General features: G+C 46.4%; 3 protein-coding genes across 7 annotated transcripts; 1 reads left to right on the forward strand and 2 right to left on the reverse strand.

Annotated features, from left to right (window-relative positions):
* Positions 1-73: 73 nt before the first annotated feature.
* NIT1 (nitrilase 1) lies at positions 74-3,078 on the reverse strand. 3 transcript variants are annotated; one of them, XM_003811848.6, is made up of 7 exons: positions 2,971-3,078; positions 2,268-2,363; positions 1,761-2,015; positions 1,537-1,640; positions 1,191-1,324; positions 911-1,036; positions 74-644 (listed from the first exon to the last, which is right to left on the reverse strand). In XM_003811848.6, coding segments are annotated over exons 1-7 (984 nt in total). In that variant the 5' UTR covers positions 2,973-3,078; the 3' UTR covers positions 74-377. The 3 variants fall into 3 exon arrangements, with proteins under 3 accessions (XP_003811896.1, XP_054968474.1, XP_008962490.1); XM_055112499.1 differs by lacking the exon at positions 2,971-3,078 and adding an exon at positions 2,910-2,928; XM_008964242.4 differs by lacking the exon at positions 2,971-3,078 and adding an exon at positions 2,598-2,823.
* PFDN2 (prefoldin subunit 2) lies at positions 3,044-20,585 on the forward strand. The gene is made up of 4 exons (XM_003811851.5): positions 3,044-3,198; positions 18,764-18,852; positions 18,968-19,091; positions 20,282-20,585. Exons 1-4 carry the CDS (start codon positions 3,124-3,126, stop codon positions 20,456-20,458), a joined length of 465 nt encoding a protein of 154 aa, XP_003811899.1. The 5' UTR covers positions 3,044-3,123; the 3' UTR covers positions 20,459-20,585.
* Positions 20,586-20,794: 209 nt separating this feature from the next.
* KLHDC9 (kelch domain containing 9) lies at positions 20,795-22,777 on the reverse strand. 3 transcript variants are annotated; one of them, XM_063604267.1, is made up of 5 exons: positions 22,656-22,745; positions 22,075-22,471; positions 21,632-21,791; positions 21,341-21,539; positions 20,795-21,080 (listed from the first exon to the last, which is right to left on the reverse strand). In XM_063604267.1, the coding sequence occupies exons 4-5, from the start codon at positions 21,510-21,512 to the stop codon at positions 20,917-20,919; spliced, it is 336 nt and encodes a 111-aa protein (XP_063460337.1). In that variant the 5' UTR covers positions 21,513-21,539; positions 21,632-21,791; positions 22,075-22,471; positions 22,656-22,745; the 3' UTR covers positions 20,795-20,916. The 3 variants fall into 3 exon arrangements, with proteins under 3 accessions (XP_063460337.1, XP_003811900.1, XP_008962494.1); XM_003811852.5 differs by having other exon boundaries at positions 22,075-22,777; XM_008964246.3 differs by lacking the exon at positions 20,795-21,080 and having other exon boundaries at positions 21,341-21,558; positions 22,075-22,726.
* Positions 22,778-25,548: the final 2,771 nt, after the last annotated feature.

A 25,548-nucleotide genomic window follows, 5' to 3' on the forward strand; every position in this document is an offset into this window, starting at 1 on the left:
TCTAGAACTGGAGCTTAGTCCAGCTGGTACAATACCAACTCCCCTTCTAGTTCCCAAAGGCGATGTCCAGACACAGACTTTATGATTATTATATTTTTCAATGCCAGTGCTGCTCAGCCCTCAGCAGAACTTCAGTTTCCATGAAATAAACAATGACTATATAAAATTCCACCTTTCTGAAACTGCAGTCTGACCTCAGGTGAAGCTCAGGTGAAAGTTTCTTTCCCAAGCAGCCCATCTGTGTTCCATCAAGAGAGTCAAGGTTCTCCAAGTGAGGGGAGCTGTGCCTGGGTCCTGCCTCCAAGTCACATGAGCACTAGCTCACAGTGGCAGGGTGGGGGTGGGAGGGGCAGGTCTAAACTCACAGAAGTCAAGTCTTAAGACAGTGGGTGACCCAGATTGCCATAGAGGTCAGGCCTGCGGTGCTGGAACACAGGCAGGTGTTGGCGCAACTGTCGCAGATAGTTGAGGTCTATTCGGGCAAGGCAGAGGCCTGGCCCCTCAGAGCAGCGGGCCACCACTGTTCCCCAGGGGTCTACCACCATGCTGTGGCCATAACTTGCTCTCTTCTCATGGTGGCGTCCACACTGTGCCGCTGCCACTACATAGCACTGGGTTTCGATAGCACGGGCCCGCAGCAACACCTGGGCATGAGATGTGTGTTCACTTAAGTACATGTAGCAAATAGTGGGGAAGTGACAGGTGAGGGACATTACAGACCAATCTACCCATTGTGACTATTTTGGTAATTGCCTAGGAATGATCTACTATTTTAACTATTCATGAGAGAAATATCTGGGGAATGAGTTTTCCCATTAGGTGGAAAGGGGAAGGAATTTAACTGGTAGGGCCAAGGGGGGAAGATGAGGTTAAGAAAAGGCCCTTATGTTTTAAAAAGGCATCATCTTACCTCCCAGTGGGCTGGGCCTGTAACGGATCCAAAAGCTGAAGGATAGGTAAGTATCTCTGCTCCAGCTTGAGCCAATGCCAGAGAGAGTTCAGGGAACCGCATGTCATAGCAGACAGCTAGACCAATCTGGAATGAAAAACAGCCTACTTAGTAGTCTTCCTGCTCTGTTTGTCACAGCATCTAGTCATATTTCCATTACCCCCTCTCTTAGGGCTTTCTATCCTCTACTGCCAGTTCAAAGTATTCCTGTTCCCCTCCCTCATCCTTTCACAACTCCCACCTTGCCTGCTGGTGTGCTGACAGGTGACTCAAGACTGGGCCCAGGCATGGTAGAGTTGCTTTCACACATAGGCCCCTGCCCTGGAATCTCTACGTCACACAGATGTGTCTTCCTGTAAGTGGCCACTACTGCCCCTACAGTAAGAAAGAAGGAATATCAGTGCTGGTGTTCTAGAAGCCTTGCTTACTCCTCCCAAGGAGGAGATAGTTTATAGGCTAGGAACTGAAGTAGGACCACCCCTAAATCCTTGGGTCAAGGAAATAAGAGTTGAGAAACAATTCTGGAGAATCTAAGTTTAGGTAGAAGAGCATGGGAAGAGGCAGGCTAAAGGGTTATAAAGTCTCACCGTTGCTGTTCAGCAGCACGTGACAATTGTAGATTTTCTGAGTCTGCTCCCAGTCTTGGCCACGCTCATGGAAACCACCCAAGGACAGCCAGAGTCCACATTCCCTGGGGGGAAGGGACACTGACAACTCTTCACTGACTTCTCAAGGCTCTACCCTCATATCTGGCAACCCAGGGACACTGTCCAACAAAGATTCTACCTCTCCCTCGCTCTTTCCCTGATACCTGGCAAGCTGGGTGTATTCTTCCAAAAGTTTCCCACCCAGTGGTTCAGACAGGTGTAGCGTCTCTGCAGGGTCCCGTGCAATGAAGTCAAATGCCTCAGGCAGGAAAGCCAGGCAGGCACCCAGTCTGGCAGCCTCTCGAACCAGCTCAGCACATGTTTTAAAGTTCTGTTGCTTGTCTGGCGTCGATGTTACCTGGCACACAGCCACCAGGGGCAGTTCGCAGGAGGAAGAGGAGATAGCCATGGCTCTGGGCCTGTGAACAGCATAGGCAGGATTCTCAGATTTCATAGCACAGGGAAACAAATTTAATGCTAAGGGGTGCAAGTGGAGAGGCAGGAAAGCTGGACTTCCTTTTGATCATGCTCTTACAGGGCACGTTGACCCAGGGCTAGTAGGGCTCACCAATCAAATGTGTGGATAGTTGACACTCCTGTGTCTCCCACTATCCATTTAACAAACTGAGCATCTAAGTGCCAGGCACTGAGGACACAACAAAACGTGTTACCTGGGCTGAGCACAAAGTACTGAGAGTTGAGGTATCCGGAGTCCAGGACACAGAAGGGACAGGAATCTGTGAGGAGGCCTGGTGATGAAGCCCAGCCTGAGGAAGGTGAGATATGAGGACACCAACCCCTTCTTCAAGCAATAAATTTCTAGGATTCTCTGACTTCTCTCTTTATACTGTGAGGCTGAATCAGGGCGCTGCCAGTAAAAACCTAGTCTTCAAAACGCTCTTTATAAGAAATTATAGGCTAAGGGACAAGACCATACAGTGGGAAGATGGAGGAAGGGGCTCTGCTCGCCGCCTGAATAGTTCAACTTCCAATGAGCTCACATTAAACTGAAGCCTCTTTCCTCTGACAAACGTTTCCGCAGTCCAAAAGTCATCTCCGGGAACTATCCTTGGTTTTCCCAAGACTCTCTCCTTGACTGTGCACTTGCGCAGCTTTACTGACTCGAAGCACATTTCCCCTTTCACCAGAATCTCGCAGGGGAAAGTTCACCCTCTCTCGTCTCCCACCCCTCCCTGGTGGGCAAGGGGCAAAGGAACCCAGGCCCCAAGCCGCGCCCCGCCCTCCACCCTCCCGCCGCCCGCTCCAGTTGGCCCCTCCCTCCCCGCCTCTCCCAGAGGCAGCATCTCTGTTACACAAGTTAAAGCACCGCAGGTGGGATTCACCGCGGCCCACGGGATAGGGAGTAAGTCCTACATGAAGATATAGCCAAAACCATTCGCAGGGTCCGATCCGGAGGGCGGCCTGGAACCAGAAGCGTCGCAGCGAGTGGGCGGTAACTCGCAGGCCGGACGTGACGCAAGGCGGGGGGCTGAGCTGCGCCGGCCGGAAACCCAGCAGGCGGCGAAGATGGCGGAGAACAGCGGTCGCGCCGGCAAGAGCAGCGGGAGCGGCGCGGGGAAGGGGGCGGTGTCCGCAGAGCAGGTGAGGAGTGGCTAACGCGAAGCAGGGTACCCACCTGGGTCTGGAATGCTAGCGAGAAGGGGGAGCCTGTGGCTTGTGCAGGCCTTTACTCCAGTACCACATGTGCGTGGCACCTAGAGAGGGAAGGGTCCCCGGAAAAGCTAGCCGAACCCCTTCGGAGAGGTAGACGGGTGGGTAGGTGAGAGCCACGCCTCTGTGAGGTGGTGGGTGAGCCTGAGCAAGGGGAAAGCCCTGACATGTAGGGTCTGGGAAGATGCACAGGTCTGAGGGAAGATGGTTTGCTGCTTTCTCTATCTCTCCTCAGCCCCTCCAAACAGGTTATGGCTGGGCAAGACAGCTCGAAACTAACCCTAGAGAATTAGTTAACGGGCTGGCTGTGTAGTCTGTTACGTGATCCTGAACCCACGTTGACAATCGCCGTCACGCTGCAGAGCCACGTGACTCTCATACTCGAACAGCCTAGTGTTCTATATACTATTTTAATTCGGGAGTTCATTACTAGATCGAATTTCTTTAGAGACCAGAAACCCCTTTCTAATCCGAGTTTGCATTTTCCCCAGTGCCTAGCATCGGGAAGCGTTTGATAAGTTAATTAGAAAACCCTTTGTGGCTTGGGAACCGTGTTTTGCTAAGTGGAAAAATAGGAGTGGGAGGAAAGCTACACAATAGAAATGAAAACAGTTAACAGCTACTTTATTATTATTGTTTTTTTTTTTGAGACGGAGTCTCGCTCTGTCGCCCAGGCTGGAGTGCATGCAGTGGCGCGATCTCGCCTTACTGCAATCCGCCTTGTGGTTCATTCAAGCTATTCTTCTGCCTCAGCCTCCCGAGTAGCTGGGACTACAGGCGCGCGCCACCACACCTGGCTAATTTTTGTATTTTTAGTAGAGACGGGGTTTCACCATATTGGCCAGGCTGGTCTCCAACTCCTGACCTAGTGATCCGCACGCCTCGGCCTCCCAAAGTACTGGGATTACAGGCGTGAGCCACCGCTCCCGGCCTACAGCTGTCTTAATTATAGGTTCAGTTTTTGTTGAAAAATTAATACAAACAGATGTATCAGCATAAAGATTTTTATTTTTATTGTTTTTCGAGAGAGTTTCGCTCTGTCATCCAGGCTGGAGTACAGTTGCGGGATGTCGGCTCACCACGGCCTCCACCTCCCGGGTTCAAGCATTTCTGCCTTAGCCTCCCGAGTAGCTGGGATTACATGCCCGCACCACCACGCCCAGTTAATTTTTGTAGAGGCAGGATTTCACCATGTTGCCCATGCTGGTCTCGAAGAGCATAGTCTAGTGGGGTAAATAAGAGAAGCAAAATGCTCATATGAGGCAGAAGATAAGTGTCCTAAGAGAAGTATAAAGTGCTATGGAATATGGTTTCTGACTTGGGGTGGGGGAAGGGAAAAGGAACCTAATACTTTTTAATACTTTTTTGTTGTTGTTGAGACGGAGTCTCTGTTGCCGAGGCTGGAGTGCAGTGGCGTGATCTTGGCTCACTGCAACCTCTGCCTCCCAGGTTCAAGAGATTCTGGTGCCTCAGCCTCCCGAGTAGCTGGGATTACAGGTGCACCACCACACCTGGCTAATTGTTGTCTTTTTGGTAGAGACGGGGTTTCACCATGTTGGCCAAGCTGGTCTCGAACTCCTGACCTCAAGTGATCCGCCTGCCTTGGCCTCCCAGAGTGGTGGGATTACAGGCATGAGCCACAATACTTTTTTTTTTAGAGACAGAGTTTCACTTCGTTGCTCAGGCTGAGTGCAATGGCGTGATGATAGCCCGCTGCAGCCTCGAAATCCCTGGGTGATCAAGCCATCCTCCTGACTCAGCCTCCTGAGTAGCTGGGACTATAGGCATAAGCCATTTGAATGGCTAATTAAAAAACTTTTTTTTGATAGAGATGGGAGTCTCACTTTCTTGCTCTGGCTGGTCTTGAACTCCTGGCCTCAGGTGATCCACCTGCCTTGGTCTCCCAAAGTGTTGGGATTGCAGGTGTGAGCCACCTTGCCTGGCTCCCCCTAATAATTTTTAAGGCTACCATGGGCCAAGCACTCTGCTGGGTACAGCGATACAGATACAGTAGCTCCCCCTTATCTGAGGGGGACATATTCCAAGACCCCAGTAGATGCCTGAAACCTGGGATAGTATTGAACTCTATGTTTTTTCTCATACCTATGATAAAGTCTAATTTATATAATAGGTGCAGTAACTAATAGAACAGTTATGACAATGTAATAAAGGTTACATGAATGTGGTCTCTCTTTTTCAAAATATCTTATTGTACTGTACTCACCCTTCTTGTGATGATGTGAGATGATAAACTGCCTTCCTGATGAGGTAAGGTGAATGACAGCATTGTGATATAGCCTTAGGCCACTATTGATGATAAGTCAGAAGGAGAATCATCTGCTTTAGGTGATCTCAGATCATTGAGCCACGACAATGTTGAGCAGGAGATGTTGATGACTAAAGGGCAGGCAGCATATACAGCATGGATAGGCTGGGCAAAAGGATGATTCACATCCTGAGCGGGATGGCTCGAGATTTCATCACGCTATTCACAACAGTGTGAAACTTAAAACTTATGAATTGTTGGCCAGGTGCCGTGGCTCACGCCTGTAATCCCAGCACTTTGGGATACCGAGGTGGGTGGATCATCTGAGGTCAGGAGTTCGAGACCAGCTTGGCCAACATGGCGAAACCCCATTGCTACTAAAAATAAAAAAATTAGCCAGGTGTGGTGGCGGGCACCTGTAATCCTAGCTACCCAAGAGGCTGAGGCAGGGAGAATCGCTTGAATCCGGGAGGCAGAGGTTGCAGTGAGCCAAGATTACGCCATTGCACTCCAGCCTGGGCAAAGAGCGAGACTCTTGTCTCAAAAAACAAACACACAAAAAGTATGAATTGTTTATTTCTGGAATTTTCCATTTATTTTCAGACATTGGATAACTCTGGATAATGAGAGACTATTGTAAATGAAACAGACTTTGTCTTCAAATTGCTTTACTCAGACTCATTTGAGAAAAGACAAACCAAACAATAAAGATTTATAGTGTGCTGCACAATCCCTTCATTATGGCAGCAGAGGAGAGACCCCTAACTAATCACTAGGTTGTAGGATTGTGGGGTTAGGGGCTGGATAAGGGAAGCTGTGGTATAGTAGGGTGGCTAAGAGCATTCTTATGCACTAGGGTCAGACCTAAGTTTGAATTTCATTTCTACTATTTACTATTTATATATGACCTCCCATGAGTTACATCTTGGCCTCCCCCATCTGTAGAAACATAACAATACCTACCTCATCGCTGAATTTAGAGTATTAGGCAAGACAATGCATGCGAAGTGTTTTGCACAGTGATTAGAATATAGTGTGTGTTTAGTAAATGCTAGTTAGCTTTTGTTTTCTAGAGGAGAAAAATCCTTCAGCTCAATTCTAAAGGATGAGAGAAGTTAGTCAAGCAAAGAAGGAAGTGGAAGATTTTCTAGGTAGAGGGAATAATGTGTTCCAACACACTAAGGCGTGAAACTGCCTGGCATGTTTGGGATGCAGGTGGGACTTAATGTTTGAGGTGGATTACAGAACTTGAATATGGAGAAAAGGGGGTAAAAGAGGAATATAAGATGTCTCTCAGGTTTCTGTCTTTGGTGGATAATGGTGCCATAAGGAATGTAGGAAGACAGACAATTTTGGGGGAAATATAAGTTTATTTTAGGATTTTGAGTTTAGGTTTCTTGTGGGACACCCAGGTTAAACATTCAGTAGACACTTTGATTTTTAAATCTTGAGATACAGTAAGAAATCTGAGTTGGAGATACAGATTTGAGAATTGAGTTTATGGATGATAAAGCCGTGGTTATGGATAAAAATGATCACTTTCCATAGTTTGTACAGAAAGTGAAAAAAGAAGTAGAACAAGAGTGGAACCACTGTTTTAGGGGAGCTAAACAGAACCCCTCAAACTTCCCTCAGGAAACTGAGGAAGTGTGATAAGTGAGTTTTGAGGCTGTTCCTTGATTAACATTCTCTTGCCTTTGTTTATTCTGGAGAGAACAGTGGGTAAAACATTACAAGATTTATCACTGCTGCAAATTTGAGCCACATATGTCCCTTACAAACAAGATGGAAGCAAATAACACATTGTGTTAGACACTTGTTTTACCTTCTGTTACTGATTGAGACAGGGTCTCATTCTGTTGCCCAGGCTGGAGTGCAGTGGTGCGATCATGGCTTACTGCAGCCTCAACCTCCCAAGGCTCAGGTGATCCTTCTACCTCAGCCTCCCAAGTTACTGGGACTACATGCGTGTGCCACCCTGCCCAGCTAATTTTTGTATTTCTTGTAGAGATGGAGTTTTGCCATGTTGCCCAGGCTGGTCTTGAACTCTTGGGCTCAAGCAGTCCACCTGCCTTGGCTTCCCAAAGTGCTAGGATTACAGGCATGAGCTGAGCCACCGCTCAGGCCTACCTTCTGTTATTTAATTACTGCCATTTGAAGTAGGTTGTGTTGTCCTCCATTTATAGGTGAGGACATTTTAATTTCAGAGGCTTTAGTTAACTTGCCCAAGGTCAGTAACTGGAAGAGCAGGATTTTTAAATGAGGGACTTAAGAATCAGGTATTTTTTTCACTTATGCCATGATTATATTAGAGATATTTGAGCAGAACCCTGAAGGAGTGGATGGATTTGAACAGGTAGCAGTGGGAATAGAAAGTAGGGAATATGATAAGAGGAGAGTAGTTGAATAAGGCCATAGAGGTCTTTGAGTGCATGCCAAAGAATTTATGACTTTTTAACATAAGCAGTGAGGAAGTCACAGAAGGATATATGTTATATTATTAATTGTTTAACTCTTATATAAAATAATACATTTATTGTCGGAACTGCAGAAAACAAAGGAAAAAGTTCAAACCAGGAAATAAATTGCCCATAATCCAACTATCCAGAGATAACTTTTCTTGCCATTTTGGAGTATATCCTTTGAGAGATTTTTCCCCCCTCCTTTGTCTTTTTGTGTATATATGTGTGGATGGAAGGGGGAGCTTTTTTTTTTTTTTTTTTTTACATATTTTATAAAATTAGGATTATACTACAGTATGTACTGGTTTGTAATCTGTTTTTTAAGCCTAATAGTATATGTTGAACATTTTTCTATGTCATCTAAGTGTTAGGAAGATTAAATTAGCAGTGTGTAGGGTAGGTTTGGGGAGTCTAAAAATAGGATCATTTAGAAGACTATTGCAGTAATTCAGATAAGAATGTAATGAACATCTGAACTAGGGTTATGTCAGTGAGCCTAAGAGAAATTGCTAAACTAAGTGCAATACATTTGGCAGTTCATGGGATTATGGTATGTTCAAAGATGAACCTGGGTATGGTGGCAAGTGCCTGTAGTCCCAGCTACTCAGGAAGCTGAGACAGGAGGATCACTTGAGTCTGGGAGTTGGAAGCTATAGTGTGCTATAATTGTGCCTGTGAATAACCACTTTTCACCAGTCTGAGCAGCATAGGGAGACCCCATCTTTAAAAACAAAACAAAAGATGAAACTAAGGTTTCCTACCAGGAGGCCTAGAGTGATGTCAGTAGCAGAAATAGAAGAGATAAGATCACTTCAGCTTTGAACAACATGAGTTTAAGATATCCATGGGACATTTAGGTGTAGATGATCTGTAATAATAGCAGCTACTATTTATTGAAAACTTGTTATATGATAGATATTGTCCTAAGTTCTTGATGTAATTACTTAATCCTTACAACATTCTGTGAGGCAGGTATTATCTGTATTTTATTGGTGAAGAAACATCAGAAAAGAAGTAATTAATACTTATGCATTCTGTGAGACAGGTATTAATCTGTATTTTATTGGTGAAGAAACATTCAGAAAAGAAGTAACTTGTCATGGTCTGACGTTAAGCCATTTCTGTCAGGCACAAAAAAGCTCCTTCCTCTAACTTGTAAATGTGGGACTAGAATTTCTGAAAAGGCCTGGTTTTGCAGGCAAGTAGAATAAAGGCAATTGCTGGAACTATAGAAGTAGCTAAGAATGCCACTTGAAATAGTATAGGTTACCCTGATTTGATTATATGAATATATCAAATTATCACATATACCATGAAAATATGATTATGAATCAATAAAAAATAATTTCAAAAATAATGTAGGTAATGAAGAAGTGCTATGAATAGAATCTTAGATCCTGTGGCCATTGTGGGAGTGAAAGAGGAAGAACTTTCAGAAAGGAGAAAGAAGGAGGCTTGAGATAGGAAGGAGAACTGAAGGGACCTGGAAACCAAAGGGGAGTCGAAGATCTACATTGTATCGGGCACTTGACCTATTATCTCAGTTAGTTCTCATTGTTACCCTATAGCAGTGATTCTCAACTGGCATTATCTTTTCCTAGGAGACATCTGGCAGTGTCTGGAGACATTTTTGGTTGTCACAAATCAAAGGGGTTGCTACTGACTTTTAGTGGGTATAGTCCAGGGATTTGTTAAACATCCTATAATGCCTGAGACAGCCCTCCTAGCAAAGAATGATTTGGCCTAACATGTCAGTAGTGACAATGTTGAGAAACCCTGCCCTGTGGTATATTATATTAAGTCCATTTTATAAATGAGGCAACAAGGAAAGTTAAGTGACTTAGTCATATAGCAAGTAAATGGCAAAACTGGGATTTCAACCCAGGTCAGAATAAGAAGTTTGGGTTCTTTCCACTTTACTATGTTGCTACTTGGATCCCAGTACTTGGGGAGGCTGAGGCAGGAAGATCTCTTGAAGCCACGAGTTTGAAACCAGCCTGGGCAACATAGTAAGACCCCCATCTCGGGCTGGGCGCAGTGGCTAACACCTGTAATCCCAGCACTTTGGGAGGCTGAGGCGGGCGGATCACAAGGTCAGGAGATTGAGACCATCCTGGCTAACATGGTGAAACCCCATCTCTACTAAAAAATACAAAAAAATTAGCCGGGCGCGTTGGCGGGCGCCTGTAGTCCCACCTACTCGGGAGGCTGAGGCAGGAGAATTGCTTGAACCTGGGAGGTGCAGGTTGCAGTGAGCCGATATCATGCCACTGCACTCCAGCCTGGGCGACAGAGCGAGACTCCATCTCAAAAAAAAAAAAAAAAGTCTCTACAAAAAAAAAAAAAAAAAAAAATTTCATGAAGAGAAGGGATGAGTACTATTATTTGATGGAGTAATAAGGTCAAAGAAGTTTTCTTTGACAGAGAGTTGAGTATGTTCTTCAGAAAAGGGGGCACTGAACTGAAAAGAAGGTAATTAGTGGAGCAGTATCCCAGATCATGCTTTTCCAGGTTCATCCAATCATAACTCTCTACCTCTTCTATTCTTCTATTGAAACCAGTAAGAGTAAATGTCATGTAAGAAGACCCTAGGACATTTTGGAGAGAAAGGTAATGATTATAGATTTTTTCCTAAAATTATTAAAACTATATGGTAAACAAAAAAGAAAACAGGAATATAAATTTGCTTTGATAAGAAATTAATATTTGATAAGCCAGGAATAATATATTAACAGAGATTTTTTAGAGTTAAGACAAACCTGGGTACAGGTATGATTTCTGCAGTTCACTAGGTTATTTTATTTTTTAGTTTTGGAGACGGAGCCTTGCTCTGTCACCCAGGCTGGAGTGCAGTGGTGTGGTGTTGGCTCATTGCAACCCCCGCCTCCCAGGTGCAAGCAATTCTTTTGCCTCAGCCTCCCGAGTAGCTGGGACTACAGGCATAAGCCACCATACCCGACTAATTTTTTGTATTTTTAGTAGAGATGGGGTTTCACCATGTTGGCCAGGCTGGTCTCGAACTCCTGAGCTCAAGTGGTCTGCCTGCCTCAGCCTGCCAAGGTAATAGGATTATAGGAGTGAGCTACTGCGCCCATCCCACACTATTTTGTTTTGTGTTTGTGAGACACAGTCTTGCTCTGTCACCCAGGCTGGAGTGTAATGGCACAATCTGGGTTCACTGCAACTTCCGCCTCCCAGGTTCAAGCGATTCTCCTGCCTCAGCCTCCCGAGTAACTGGGATTACAGGCACCCCCCCCCCACCACGCCCAGCTAATTTTTGTATTTTTATTAGGGATGGGGTTTCACCGTGTTGGCCAGGCTGATCTGGAACTCCTGGCCTCAAGTGATCTGCAGGGTTTCACCATGTTAGCCAGACTGGTCTCAAACTCCTGGCCTGAAGTGATCAGCCCGCCTCTGCCTCCCAAAGTGTTGGGATTACAGGCGTGAGCCACCGTGCCTGGATCCACACCATGTTATTTTGACCACCACACAACACTCCACCAGCCTTGGTCTCCTTATTTACAAATTGAAGGTACAGGTCTTACCGTCTTTTTTGTTTTTTAGAATTAAATGAGATAGTCTAGCACAGTGCCTGGCATATAGTAGGTGTTCCTTTACTCTTGAGACTGTGGAAGGCAGATTATAGTAGGACTATGAAAGAAATAGATATTTTAAAATAGGTTGCATTTGCATATTTAAAATTTTAAAAGAAGATAAAGAATAGAAGGCAATCTGCATGGTGGAAAATAACACAATATAAATAGAAAAGATTTTGTCAAATTATTTAAGTAACTAATATGCATTTTTATGTGAGCACATATAAAGGGTTAACATATGGGAATGGAAGATGGCCAGATTCTTCTGCTTCCCAGAAGAATCTAAGTTGAAACCTGAAGAAAGAACTAGACTTAAGCAGAGAAAAACTGAATGAGAGAGGTTTCGGAAAGTATACCAAACGTAGGGTGAAGATTCTATGCAGATGCCTGAAGACAGCTGTTAAGGGAAACTACCAGTGACTTAGGACACTGAGTGCTGAGTTAAGATGTGGAGGGAACGACTGATTGGGAGAGGTAAACTGGAACCCGGTCTTTATAGGACTTTTTGAGGAGTTCAGATTTTATCCTGTGAGCATTGAGAAGGTTTTAGGCATAGGAATAATTGGTTAGATTTATATTTTTGGTCACTTATGCTGCAGTGTGGGGAGTAGATTAAAGGGGGCAAATCAGGAGGCAGTATAGAAATCAGGAGGGTATAATAAGTAGTACACATGTAATTAATTTGATGTGGATAGTGAATCAAGGATGATTCCAAGGTTTCTGGAGTTACATTCCAACTCTAAAAATTATTAAAGTAACAAAAATAATGAAAGTTACCATTAGGGCTCTGGGGAAAGAGAAGAGATATAATCATGATATTGCTGGTAGCAGTATAAATTAATCTGGTCATCTTGGAGAGCTTTCTAGCGACATGCAGTGGAAGCTATAATAATGCTAATGCCTTTTTGACTCATTGATCTTACTTTGGAATATGATTCAAGAAATTCAAGAAAAGTGGCTGTAAATCGTGCATTATTTGTCCAGAGGTTTTTTTTTGTTTTTTTTTTTTTGAGATGGAGTCTCACTCTATTGCCCAGGCGGAGTGCAGTGGTGCAGTCTCAGCTCACTGCAACCTCTATGTCCTGGGTTCAAGTGATTCTCCTTTTTTTTTTTTGAGACGGAGTTTCGGTCTTGTGCCCAGGCTGGAGTGCAACGGCGCGATCTTGGCTCACCGAAACCTCTGTCTCCCGGGTTCAGGCAATTCTCCTGCCTCAGCCTTCTGAGTAGCTGGGATTACAGACATGTGCCACCATACCCAGTTAATTTTTTGGTATTATTTTTAGTAGAGACAGGGTTGCACCATGTCAGCCAGGCTGGTCTTGAACTCCTGACCTCAAATGATCTGCTGGCCTTGGCCTCCCAAAGTGGTGGGATTATAGGGGTGAGCCACCACACCCAGCCTTGTTTTTTTTTTTTTTTTTTAATTTTTATTTTGTTTTTGTTTTTTTTTTGAGACAGAGTCTCGCTCTGTTGCCTAGGTTGGAGTGCAGTGGTGTGATCTCAGCTCACTGCAACGTCTGCCTCCTGGGTTCAAGCGATTCTTTTGCCTCAGCCTCCCAAGTAGCTGGGACTACAGGCACACGCCACCACGTCCAGCTAATTTTTTGTATTTTTAGTAGAGATGGGGTTTCACCATGTTGGCCAGGCTGGTCTCGAACTCCTGACCTCAGGTGATCCGCCCGCTTTGGCCTCCCAAAGTGCTGGGATTACAGGTGTGAGCCAGCACGCCTGGCCTTTGTTTTGTTTTTTTGAGACAGAATCTCACTCTGTATCCCAGATTGGAGTGCAGTGGCATGATCTTAGGCTCACTGCTACCTTCACCTCCCGGGTTCAAGCGATTCTCCTGCCTCAGCCTCCCAAGTTGCTGGGACTACAGGTGTGCACCACCACGCCCGGCTAATTTTTGTATTTTTAGTAGAGATGGGGTTTCACCATGTTGGCCAGGCTGGTCGTGAACTCCTGACCTCAAGTAATCTGCCCGCCTTGGCCTACCAAACTGCTGGAATTACAGGCGTGAGCCACCGTGCCAGGCCTGTCCAAAGAGATTTTATATTGGTACTATTTATTACAGAAAAATTGGAAACAACCTAAATGTTCTAACGCAGAGGATTAGTTAAGCTTTTTTTTTTTTTTTTTTTTTGAGACAGAGTCTTGCTCTGTCGGCCAGGATGGAGTGCAGTGGCACGATCTCGGCTCACTGCAACCTCCGCCTCCTGGGTTCAAGCAATTCTCCTGCCTCAGCCTCCCAAGTAGCTGGGACTACAGGCATGTGCCACCACACCCGGCTAATTTTTTGTATTATTAGTAAAGACCGGGTTTCACCATATTAGCCAGGATGGTCTGGATCTCCTGACCTCGTGATCCATCTACCTCAGCCTCCCAAAGTGCTGGGATTACAGGCGTGAGCCATCATGCCCGGCCCTAGTTAAGCAGTTTTTAAAAATATATCAATAGGGTATGGGCCTGGTGGCTCATTCGTGTAATCCCAGCACTTTGGGAGGCTAGGATGGGAGGATCACTTGAGCCCAGGAGTTCAAGACCAGCCTGGGCAATATGGCAAAACCCTGTCTCTGCAAAAAAATACAGAAATTAGCTGGGCATAGTGGCACATGCCAATGGTCCCATCATTCAAGAGACTGAGGTGGGAGGATCGCTTCATTCAGCTCAGGAATTCAAGGCTGCACTGAGCCATGATTGTGTCACTGCACCCCAGCCTAGGGAACAGAGTGAGACCCCATCACTACAAAAAGTTTAAAAAACTAGCCAGGAGTGGTGATGGGTGCCTATATAGTCCTAACTACTCTAGAAGTGGAGGCAGGAGGATCACTTGAGCCCAGGAGTTCAAGGCTGCAATGAGCCATGATTGCACCACTGTACTCCATCTGGGCAACAGATGAATCAGGAGTTCAAGTAAGACCCTGTCTAAAGAGAAAAGAAAAAAATTGTTTGTACATAGATGATGATTTAATAGGGTTGAGAGACGCAACACTGATGTGTCAATCTGTGCTTACAGCAGACAGAGAATAAGGAATAAGGAAAGGGAAGGATAATTAGGTCCTAGCCATAGGGGAGAAGACTATTAGAAAAGTTATGTTTTAAAAGGAAAAATGTGGGAATAGAGGATAGCTTCTCTGTTTTCATTACCTGGCAGACCCCAGAAATGGCTTAATATTGGCTTATTTACATATAGTCTACAGTTAAGTTGCAGTTAGCTGCTGTATTAGGCCGTTCTTGTGTTACTATAATTACCTGAGACTGGGTAATTTATAAGAAAAGTGGTTTAATTGGCTCATGGTTCTGTAGGCTGTACAGGAAGCATGGCATCTGCTTCTGGGGTGGCCTCAGGAAGCTTCCAATCATGATGAAAGGCAAAGGGGGGACAGGTGTCTTATGCATAGTGGGAGCAGGAGGAATAAAGAGGGGTAGGTGTCATACTTTTAAAGAACCAGATCTTGTGTGAACTCAGACCAATAACTCAGTTATCATCAAGGGGATGGCAACCAAGTCATTCATGAGAGATCTACCCCCATGATCCAAACACCTCCCACCAGGCCCCACCTCCAAAGTTGGGGATTATATTTCAATATGAAACTTAGAGGGGACACATAAACTATATCAGCTGCTAAGAGATTTCATTTCCTTTAAGTGCACTTATGGCTGAAATTTTCCATAATAACTGTAGATAACTCAACATGTTTAAGTAGATTTTAGTTTGGTATTTGATTAAAAGTTCATAAAATGGAACAAGAGGAAATTAGTTATTAGCAAGAATGTTGAAGAAAAGTTGGAATTAAAAAAAAATCTCAGGCGGGTGCAGTGGCTCACGCCTGTAATCCCAGCACTTTGGGAGGCTGAGGTGGGTGGATCATCTGAGGTCAGGAGTTCAAGACCAGCCTGACCAATATGGTGGAACCCCCATCTCTACTAAAATTATAAAAATTACCTTGGTGTGGTGGTGTGCACATGTAGTCCCAGCTACTTGGGAGGCTGAGGCAGGAGAATCGCTTGAACCCGGGAGGCGGAGGTTGCAATGAGCTGAGATCGCGCCACTGCACTCCAGCCTGGGCGACAGAGCAAGACTCCTCTCAGAAAAAAAAGAAAAGAAAAGAAAAGTAGATTCCTATTAATTACTAAGGAAAATAAATTCTGCTGGGCATGGTAGCTCCTGCGTGTAATCCCAGCTCTTTGGGAGGCCAGGGTGGGAGGATTGCTTGAGGCTAGGAGTTCAAGATCAGCCTGAGCAACATGGTGAGACCCTGTCTCTACAAAAAATAAAAATAAATAAAAATAATTGCGTGGTGGCACATGTCTGTAGTCCCAGCTACTTGGGAGGCTGAGGCAGAAGGATCACTTGAGCCCAGGAGTTAAAAGTTGGGGCATCAGAAATTTTAGACACTTAAGCTGATTTCTTTGATGTATTTAACAACATACATCCAGAAAAGTGGATCATTTGGGTGCTGAGGGAACATCTAGAATCTGCTTTAGTCATAATTTTTTTTTAGATGGAATTATTTTGATCTAGAATATTAACAGTGGAGAAAAAGCTAATATAAATGGGATGGTTTTGAGATAGGCAATGAAGGTTAAGGAAAAACAGTCTGTAGATAAGTTAGATTTCCAAGGCATTTGTTGAAATGAATGGCTAAAGTAGATTGAGATGAAGGGGTGATAGATGGGAGAAAGGAGGAGGTTGCTGGAATGACAAGTTTCTGGTGAAGTATTATTCCTTGGTTTATTGGCAGTAGAAGGGATATAAGGGTGGTGCAGGTCAGCCATTTGGATAATATTTGCTGTATGTGATCCTTGCAGAAGGCGAACTAGAGCTAAGGGGCCAGGCCAGGCATGTTGGCTCATGCCTGTAATCCCAGCACTTTGGGAGGCTGAGGCAGGCAGAGCACTTGAGCCCAGGAGTTTGAGACCAGCCTGAGCAACATAGTAAGATCCTGTCTCTACAAAAATATTAGGTGGTGTGCACCTGTAGTCCCAGCTGTTTGGGAGGTTGAGGCAGGAAGATCACCAGAGCCCAGGGAGATTGAGGCTGCAGTGAGCTGTGATTGTGCCACTGCACTCCAGCCTGGGTGACAGAGTGTGACCTTTCTTAAAAAAAAAGAAAAAGAAAAAGAAAAAAAGAGATGGGGCCCTAGTAAAGATGAAGTGGTTAATCATCTTTATTAGGGGAAAGTTTCTGGCTGTGTGACTGGAGATGATATTTGCAAATACACTCGTATTTGGTAATGGTTTGAATGGATTGAGTCCACTGTTGTCAGATGACCAGGAGAGTCTAAAGGGGCAATTCTGGACTTGGAGAGAAGTCCATGATAGCATTAATGTACTTCACTGTTCACAAAGATGTTTCACACTCATTGGTTCACATGATACAACAACCTTATGCAGTAGGAATCATTATCTGCATTTTGCAGGTAAGAAAACTAAGGCTTAAAGGGGTTAATCCAGAGGTTCTCAGTTCACACTACACATTAGAATTATGTGGGAGATCTTTTTAAAAATACTGAGGCCTGAGCCTTACCCCCAGTAGTTGTGTAGTTGTTCTGAGGGTCCAGTATTCATGTTTTTAAAATGATTCAGGTGATTCTAACATATAGCCATGGTTAAGAACCACAGGGTTAAATGTCTGTGCCAGGCCATAGAGCCAATAAAGTAGCAGAGGCAGAACCTGAAACCTGGTCTTTTGTCTCTGAGCCTCATATTTTTCATGTTTTCCCCCCACACTCTGATTTTTCAGGTTTCATTTAAGACCATTACATTATCCCTCAGGAAGCCTGTATCAATTCTGTATCAGTTAGGGTTTATAGGCTACAGAAACCAACTTTGACCAACTTTCTTTTTTTTTTTTCTTTTTTTGAGACGGAGTCTTGCTCTGTTGCCAGGCTGGAGTGTGGTAGCGTGATCTCAGCTCACTGCAACCTCCGCCTCCTGGGTTCAAGCAATTCCCCTGCCTCTGCTGAGTAGCTGGGACTACAGGCACATGCCACCATGCCCGGCTAATTTTTTTGTATTTTAGTAGAGATGGGGTTTCACCATGTTGGCCAGGATGATCTTGATCTCCTGACCTGGTGATCCGCCCACCTTGGCCTCCCAAAGTGCTGCGATTACAGGTGTGAGCCACCACGCCTGGCCCTTTTTTTTTTTTTTTAAAGGGCTATTTTTGAATAATAGTGGGTATTTCACAGAATTGAACAGAATGAAAAAGAAGGCTAAATAACTAGACTGAACAAAGTTCAAGAACTGGGGCAGCTTTAGGGAATCTAGGAATAGGAATGGAAGGTCATCTCTACAGAACCAATAGGAATCTTAACTCCAGCTGTCTTCTATACCCATTTGTCTGCAAAATTCCAATTCCTGTAGAGAGATTCCATAGGTCACTGCCCCTGGGTCAGGGGTCATGTGGTTAGTAGCCCCAAAAGAACCACACCAAGTTAAGGAGGGGCAGTTCCCCAATGGATGGATACTGAGCAGACCCAAACAAAAGTTACTCATTACAAAGCCCTTCCTGACAGCCCTCACTGCAAGTCTAGGCTCCCCTGTAGGTACTCCAGTAGCTCTCCAACCCCATTCTTTTTTTTTTTTTTTGAGACGGAGTTTCGCTCTGTCGCCAGGCTGGAGTGCAGTGGTGCGATCTTGGCTCACTGCAACCTCCGCCTCCCGGGTTCAAATGATTCTCCTGCCTCAGCCTCCCAAGTAGCTGGGACTACAGGCGCACACCACCATACCCAACTAATTTTTCTATTTTTAGTAGCGACAGAGTTTCACCATGTTGGCCAGGATGGTCTCAATTTCTTGACCTCGTGATCCGCCTGCCTTGGCCTCCCAAAGTGCTGGGATTACAGGTGTGAGCCACCGCGCCTGGCCCCCATTCTTATATTAAATGCCTATTTCCCACCAAACTATGAGCCAGGAGAAGCCAGAGGCCAAATCTATTCTGTGATATCCCTCAGTGGGCCCTCAAATATCTCAAAAATAGTAGGCCCTCCGTGTTTGGTGAATGGAATTCCAGAAAAATTTTAGGTAGAAATCGCAAACTTGTGGTTCTACTCCTTTTCCAAGGTAGGTGCCCACTACTGCACCTTTGTAAAGCCTGCCACCCTATGTGCTATCTGGACCCTCTGCCATTTCCACTATCCCCTCTTTCATCTCTTCTCTCACCTTGTTAGGTGATTGCTGGCTTCAACCGCCTTCGGCAGGAACAGCGAGGCCTGGCATCCAAAGCAGCTGAGTTGGAGATGGAGTTGAATGAGCACAGGTGAGAAAGTCAGGGAGAGGCAAACAGTAGGACAGTTGTGTGGGCTACTCCGTGAGAGGGATTTGTAGTAGAGTGGGGCTGAATCCTCAGGTCCTGCCTTGTTCTCCTATCCCAGCCTAGTGATCGATACACTGAAGGAGGTAGATGAAACTCGTAAGTGCTACCGCATGGTTGGAGGAGTGCTGGTGGAGCGAACTGTCAAAGAAGTGCTGCCCGCTTTGGAGAACAACAAGGAGCAGGTGAGCAAGAATCATTGAATAGGATCGGGTACAGTGGCTGTAAACCCAGCACTTTGGGAGGCCAAGGCAGGTGGACTCTTTGAGTCCAGGAGTTCGAGACCAGCCTGGGCAACATGGTGAAACCATATCACTACAAAAAATACAAAAGATTAGCTGGGTATGGTGGTATGTGCCTGTAGTCCCAGCTACTCACCTGAGCCTAAAATGTCGAGGCTTCAGTGAGCTGTGATCACCTCACTGCACTCCAGCCTGGGTGACAGAGTGAGACCCTGTCTCAGATAAAAGGAGGGCAGCATAAAATAGCCTATGCTCACTATGCTATGCTAAGTCCAACTCTTAGACAAGAGGAATTGCTGACTGCTGTGGGCTCTGTGACCTGGCTGAATTGGGGTGGGAGGATTGGGGTTAGAGTAATGTTTCTCATAGTGTGTGTTTCACGAATACATGAATCAAAATCACCTGAAGGACTAATTTATAAATGCAGCTTCCCAGACCCACTGGATTAGAACCTTTGGGAGTGCCATGAAGTGACATTTTAAAAATAAGCTAGGCAGGTTGCAGTGACTCACACCTGTAATCCTAGCACTTTGGGAGGCCGAGGCGGGCGGATCACGAGGTCAGAAGGTCAAGACCATCCTGGCTAGCATGGTGAAACCCCGTCTCTACTAAGAATACGAAAAATTGGCTGGGCGTTGTGGTGGGCGCCTGTGATCCTAGCTACTCGGGAGGGCAAGGCAGGAGAATGGCGTGAACCCGCGAGGCGGAGCTTGCAGTGAGCTGAGATTGCACCACTGCACTCCAGCCTGGGCGACACAGCGATGCTGCAACTCAAAAAAAAAAAATATTAAAAATAAAAAATGAAAAAATAAAAATAAGCTCATGCCTGTATTCCTAGCGCTTTGGGAGACCGAGGCAGGAGGACTGCTTGAGGCAGAAGTTTGAGACCAGCCTGGGTAACATAGTAGGAACTTGTCTCTGTAAAAAATAAAAATAAGCAGCCCAGGTGATTCTAAGTACATTAAAGTGTATAAACCACTGTGTTCAAGAAAGGAATAATTTTAATGTCTGGGCTCCTCTACTTGGTTAAAGGTAAGGTTAAATGTGTTAACACTTCCTCCAACCATAGTCCATTCCAGGTGGGGGAAAGGAGTCCTGAATTCCTTATATAATCCCTGTCACTTGTCCTCTAGATACAGAAGATCATTGAGACACTGACACAGCAGCTTCAGGCAAAGGGAAAAGAACTAAATGAATTCCGGGAAAAGCACAACATTCGTCTCATGGGAGAAGATGAGAAGCCAGCAGCCAAGGAAAACTCAGAAGGGGCTGGGGCTAAGGCCAGCTCAGCTGGAGTGTTGGTCTCCTAGGGACCAAGGCCTTTGCATTTTTTTCTACCCTGACTCCCACTTCTAATTTCTCTTTATTGTTATTATTATTATTTTCTCTGCTATTGTAATATTTTTTTGTTAATTAAATGTTTTGGTCAGAATCTTAGCTGTAGCCTGAAGTTTTCTCCCACTTGGGGGTGGAAATTGTTTTGAGACACGGAACAGCATATGATGTGTGGTTTTTGTTTCCATCAGGTTAATGACTCATAATATGAGAGTAGGTCCCATATTTATTTTATCCTTTCCTTGCAAATAAAGGTATGTCCATTTATTTACTGCCCTTCCCCCTCCCCCCAAAAATTTCAGAGACAAATCTTGAGTCTCAGATTGAAATTTAATAAGCATTTGAAGTGAAGCAGATAGCTCTGGTGATAACGCTTTATAGGTTTGCAACAAAGCAAAACAAAACGAGGCTTAGTGATGTGTCTTGGCACTATTTAGATAAAGTCCAGGATGCAAACCTGTGGACTGGCTGTCCTGCCATCCTCACCAAAACCCCCAACCAGGTAAAGCTGATCATTCCAAAGGCAGGTGCGATGGCCCACGCGTTTCATCCCACGATCTGCACAGGGGAAGTGGAACCACAGAGGAGGAGATGTGCCTGTTGGATACAGGCAGAGGGTGGTTATTGAGGCAGTAGCACTTTGTCATTCACAGAATTCAACACGACCAAGGGCTTGCCCATTGTTTTTCTGCTCACTTGATTTGTAGGCCTCTTCAAATGCTTAATATTCTGTGTACTCCTTTAACTCCTGTCAACTAATTTTTCCTCCTCCCTACCCCATCACTTCATCCTCTGTAGTCTTCAGGTTCCCCCATCTTCCCACCTTCCCCCCCTTCAGCCATTAGTCTGGCTCTCACGGGTATCATAGATGTAGAGATCATTGCAGATGGTGTCTCTAGCTCTGGTCAGAGTTTCTCCACCAAACAGCACAGCAAAGGGCCCGACCACAGAACATGAGTGATGCCGTAGTCCATGGGGCCCCTTCTGGGACCCCTGCCCACTGCTCACAAGCCTTGCAAGCTGTTCCATCAAATGAGGAGCAACAGGTGGTTCCTCCTTGGGGAGAAAGAAAGGACTGTCCGAAGAGACCTGGGCATCACAATTTTAGCCTCTTCCCATCCTAAACAAGATGTGTGAGGAGCTAATACCTTAATTTTCCCATGACTCCAATGCCCAGCTACTTCTGGTTCAGCTAAGTTGCAACCTCCAAAGAGCAATAGCTGATGACCTGGATGGGGTCCAGGAGTTTGGAGCAGGGCCGCACAGTGACCTGAGCGTGAGGCTGTGTGGCAGCCTTCTTGCTTGTAGCTGTGGACATGCAGAAATTCAGGGCTGAGTGGGTTTTCTGGAAAATGCAAGTGCCACCGCCCTTGCCAAGGATGGATGGAGAAGAGGCATGGGGCAGTGCGGTAGGTGGGATAAGAGGGAGGGTAATACTGTAGAGAGCTCAGCTAGCTTAAACATGGTAGGTTCCCCTGGAAGGAGGGTGCTAGAGTGAGGACGTGGATAAATTGCCTGAGAAATCTGCTTAGGCTTTTGTTTTTCGAGAGTGTAGATGACAGTGAAAGGTTTTGGGCGGAGGGTGCCATACCAATAGGTGCGGGCGCTGGGGTCCAGCCTTAATGTGTAGATGCTTCCATAGCGTCGCTGAGTGTGGATACCGCCCTCCCGGCCAGCCACCTGCAGCTCTCGGTCAGAGATTCGGGTGCAGGTGTGACTACTGAGGCCGGCGGGGGGGCAGTCACCAGGGGTCCCTGTCCACGCCTCCCACACACCGCGCTCTGTGTCCAGTGCGGTCACTGTGGCCAAGCGGCGAGACCCGTCCCAGCCGCCCACCACGCAGAGCCAACGCCCGTCCACGGGTGCCGCGTCGTGGTGACTGCGCGGGGGGCTGCCCCGGGCTCCCAATCGTACGGCCTGGCCCCTAGCTGGGTCGAAAACCACCGTATCGCTGCTGGGCTCTCTCGCTCCTCCTGCTAGGAGACCACCTACGAGATAGAACCGTCCCCGCAGTTCGGTGCATGAATGGAAAGCTCTAGCCAAAAGCGCGTCCCGCGCCACTGGCCTCCAGGCCCAGCCTGAGCCTGCGGCCCGACCCGGGGGCACGGCCACCGCCATGGGCCCCGGGGAGAGGGAGGGCGGTGGGGTCTGCGGCTTGGAACGAGCCCCTACATGGCAGGCCAGGCACCTCGCCTTCCGCGGGCTTCCCCGGGAACCTCCCCCTACCGGACGCCAGCCGGGGTTCCCACCTCAAGTCCCGGCTTTCTCTCCGTGGTCGCCCAGCAACCACTGCAGCGGCTGCAGCGCGACCGCTGCAAACCGAAGGTCGCAAAGCAGCAGTTACCGTGGAGACAGGACACCTGGGTGGCTATCGGGAACCGTATGGTGGTGCCACCAAGGCTACGGGAGCTGTATCAGGTCAATAAAAATCCTGCAAGATTGTTAACCTCAGAAAGTCGGAGGACAGTCGGGTCCTTAGAATAAACCCCTGTGATCTCCGCTGTGAACTGATTTGCGATTTTGACATTTGAGGTGCAGGTGCTGCTCCACTAGGGCCGGGAGGGATCATTTGGCTTCAGGGTTTCTCACTCGGGCTAACCACCCCAGGGATGAGCAAGGAAGGAGAAGCAAAAGTCAGAGGGTGGGGAAGTGAAAGTGGACTGACCACTGGCCCGAGAGACAGGAGACCTGGGTTCTAGTCCCAACTATGCCCCTGACCCTCAAAGGCATTGTTTCTCTCTAGGCCTTCTCAGTTTTGTCATTCATCAAATAGGCTGTTCGTTTATTCCCAAAGGCTTGAAGGTCCCGATTGATTGGGTGGGAGAGTCCTTTCAGCTCTGGCCACTAGAGGGTAGCAGAACCCAGTCTCTCAGGTGACACACACACACACACACACACACACACACACACACACACACACAGAGAGAGAGAGAGAGAGAGAGAGAAAGAGAGAGAGAGAGAGAGAGAACCCACGCAGCCTTAGAAGGGTGAAGTGGGGGAAGAGTGAGAAAATGAGAAAAACAGACTCTTACCCTTCCCTGATATCTTTTATTTAAGCCAGTTTCCAGATACTAACTCTGTCCCCCAGGACCAAGTGATAACTGAAGAGGCCCAGATGCAAGCTTTCTGGTTTCAGCTGAAGGAGGAAATACAGACAGAATTTTCCTCCCAACACAGCTGGGGTGGGGCAAAAACAGGATCTGTGTCCTCTGGGACTGGGCTGTAAGTGGGAATGATGACTGCTACTTGTGGCCTTTGGTTTCTACACATCACCTTGCTCCCCATCATACCTGAGATACTGAGACCATAGAAAGTGGCCAGGCAGGAGAATCACTTGAGGCCAGGAGTTCAGGAGTTCAAGACCAGCCTGGGTAACATAGTGAGACCCTGTCGAAAGAAAGAAAGAAAAAAAGAAAAGAAATAAAGAAAGGAAGAAAGGAGACAGTGGCCAGGGCTGCAGTGAGGATGGGCATGTAATGCAGGGTCTGATAGCACAGCAGGGCTTTCCCCTCCTCTTCCCAACTCTTGGTCCTTAGAGAACACAGCACGGGGATGGCATGGGCAGGAAAGGCACAGTTATAGAGATTGGAAGATTACCAGGACCTGTTCCCCACCTGTACCTTAAAGCCAAGATTCAACAATAGCTTTGAAAGTCTCTGCCCTCCCAACTATAGCTTTCCCTGAGTATGACAGGCAGTATTCTCAGTTTTCCAAAATCATGGTAAGAATCTCTAAAAAATCACTAACTTTTACTGTCCTTGGCTGAAATTTAAAAGTCAGTCTGTTCCCTCAGGCTTCTTTCTCACTGGCTAACCTCCCAACAGCTGGATTCAGATCTGTCATACTCCTAGGATTAGGCAAGGGCTTGCCTCAGGGGTGGGGCAATTTTGCTTAAACCTTATTGGCCTATATGTCCATTTTAGGCTCTTGCTTTTGCCTAAGTCTTGGCTGTTCTGTTAGACTTACTTTCTGCCTTTCCTGGATAGAAATGGGAACTCCCCACCCCACGGGCCTTTCCAGCTCCTCTCTCCCAGCTTCCTCTCTGACTCTGAGTCCTTAGCAGTAGGCATCTTAGTTAGACATAGAGCTTGAACCTCACATACTCCTTGGCTGTACCCTCTCCAGTTCTGTACCTAGATGCTTCCAGTTCCTCCTAATAGCTGGAAGCATCTGTCCATTGCTTTGCCATCCCAAGACCCTGGGAGAGGAACTGCCTAGGACTCCTACCTTCTTAGGTTAGTTTGAACCAAATCCATATTTTGGAGGGGGGAGAAAAGAAGCCAGAAAGAGAGAAACAGAGAGAGGAAGAAAGCAAACCAGCCAACCTGGACTTGTATGACACACGCTTCACACCGCAGGAGAGCATCTGCAGTGGTCTATAATGACCTTGTCAATGATACACAAACTGAAAGGGCATTAAGATAAGTGAAAGGGGGAACTGAGAGAAAATTGTGAGAGACAGGGAAAAGGGCAGCCAGGGCTGTGAACCTGCTTTCACCTGCTAATAATATCCAGGGACAACCTCTGTCCAGAAATGAGAGCAGGGACTGGATATCCTGAAAGTCTCGTAATCCTGATGTGATCCCCTGATGTTGGCTTTGTCTCAGTTGGCCAAGAGTCTATATGATCTCTAGCAAGCAAGTACCCAGCTTCCTATCTAGCCTTAGATGTCTATCCTAGCCCCAAATCTACGCCCCCTTGCCTCAAACTTTCACAAAGCTCTTACTCTATCTTCTCCCTTCCTTAACCCCATTTTCTGACCCTGGAACCATCTCTGGTTCTTAGCATTATTCAGTACATACAGAAAACCAACAATTGGGCTGGGTGTGGTGGCTCATGCCTATAATCCCAACACTTTGGGAAGCCAAGGTGGGTGGATCACTTGAGGCCAGGAGTTCAAGACCAGCCTGGCCAACATGGTGAAACCCCATCTCTACTAAAAATAAAAAATTCACCAGCCGTGGTGGTGCATGCCTGTAGTCCCAGCTACTCTGGAGGCTGAGGCAAGAGAATCGCTTGAACCTGGGAGGCTGAGGTTGCAGTGAGCCGCGATTGTGCCATTGCA

Source organism: Pan paniscus, chromosome 1 (genome assembly GCF_029289425.2).
Source record: "Pan paniscus chromosome 1, NHGRI_mPanPan1-v2.0_pri, whole genome shotgun sequence".
Taxonomy (NCBI): Eukaryota; Metazoa; Chordata; class Mammalia; order Primates; family Hominidae; genus Pan; species Pan paniscus.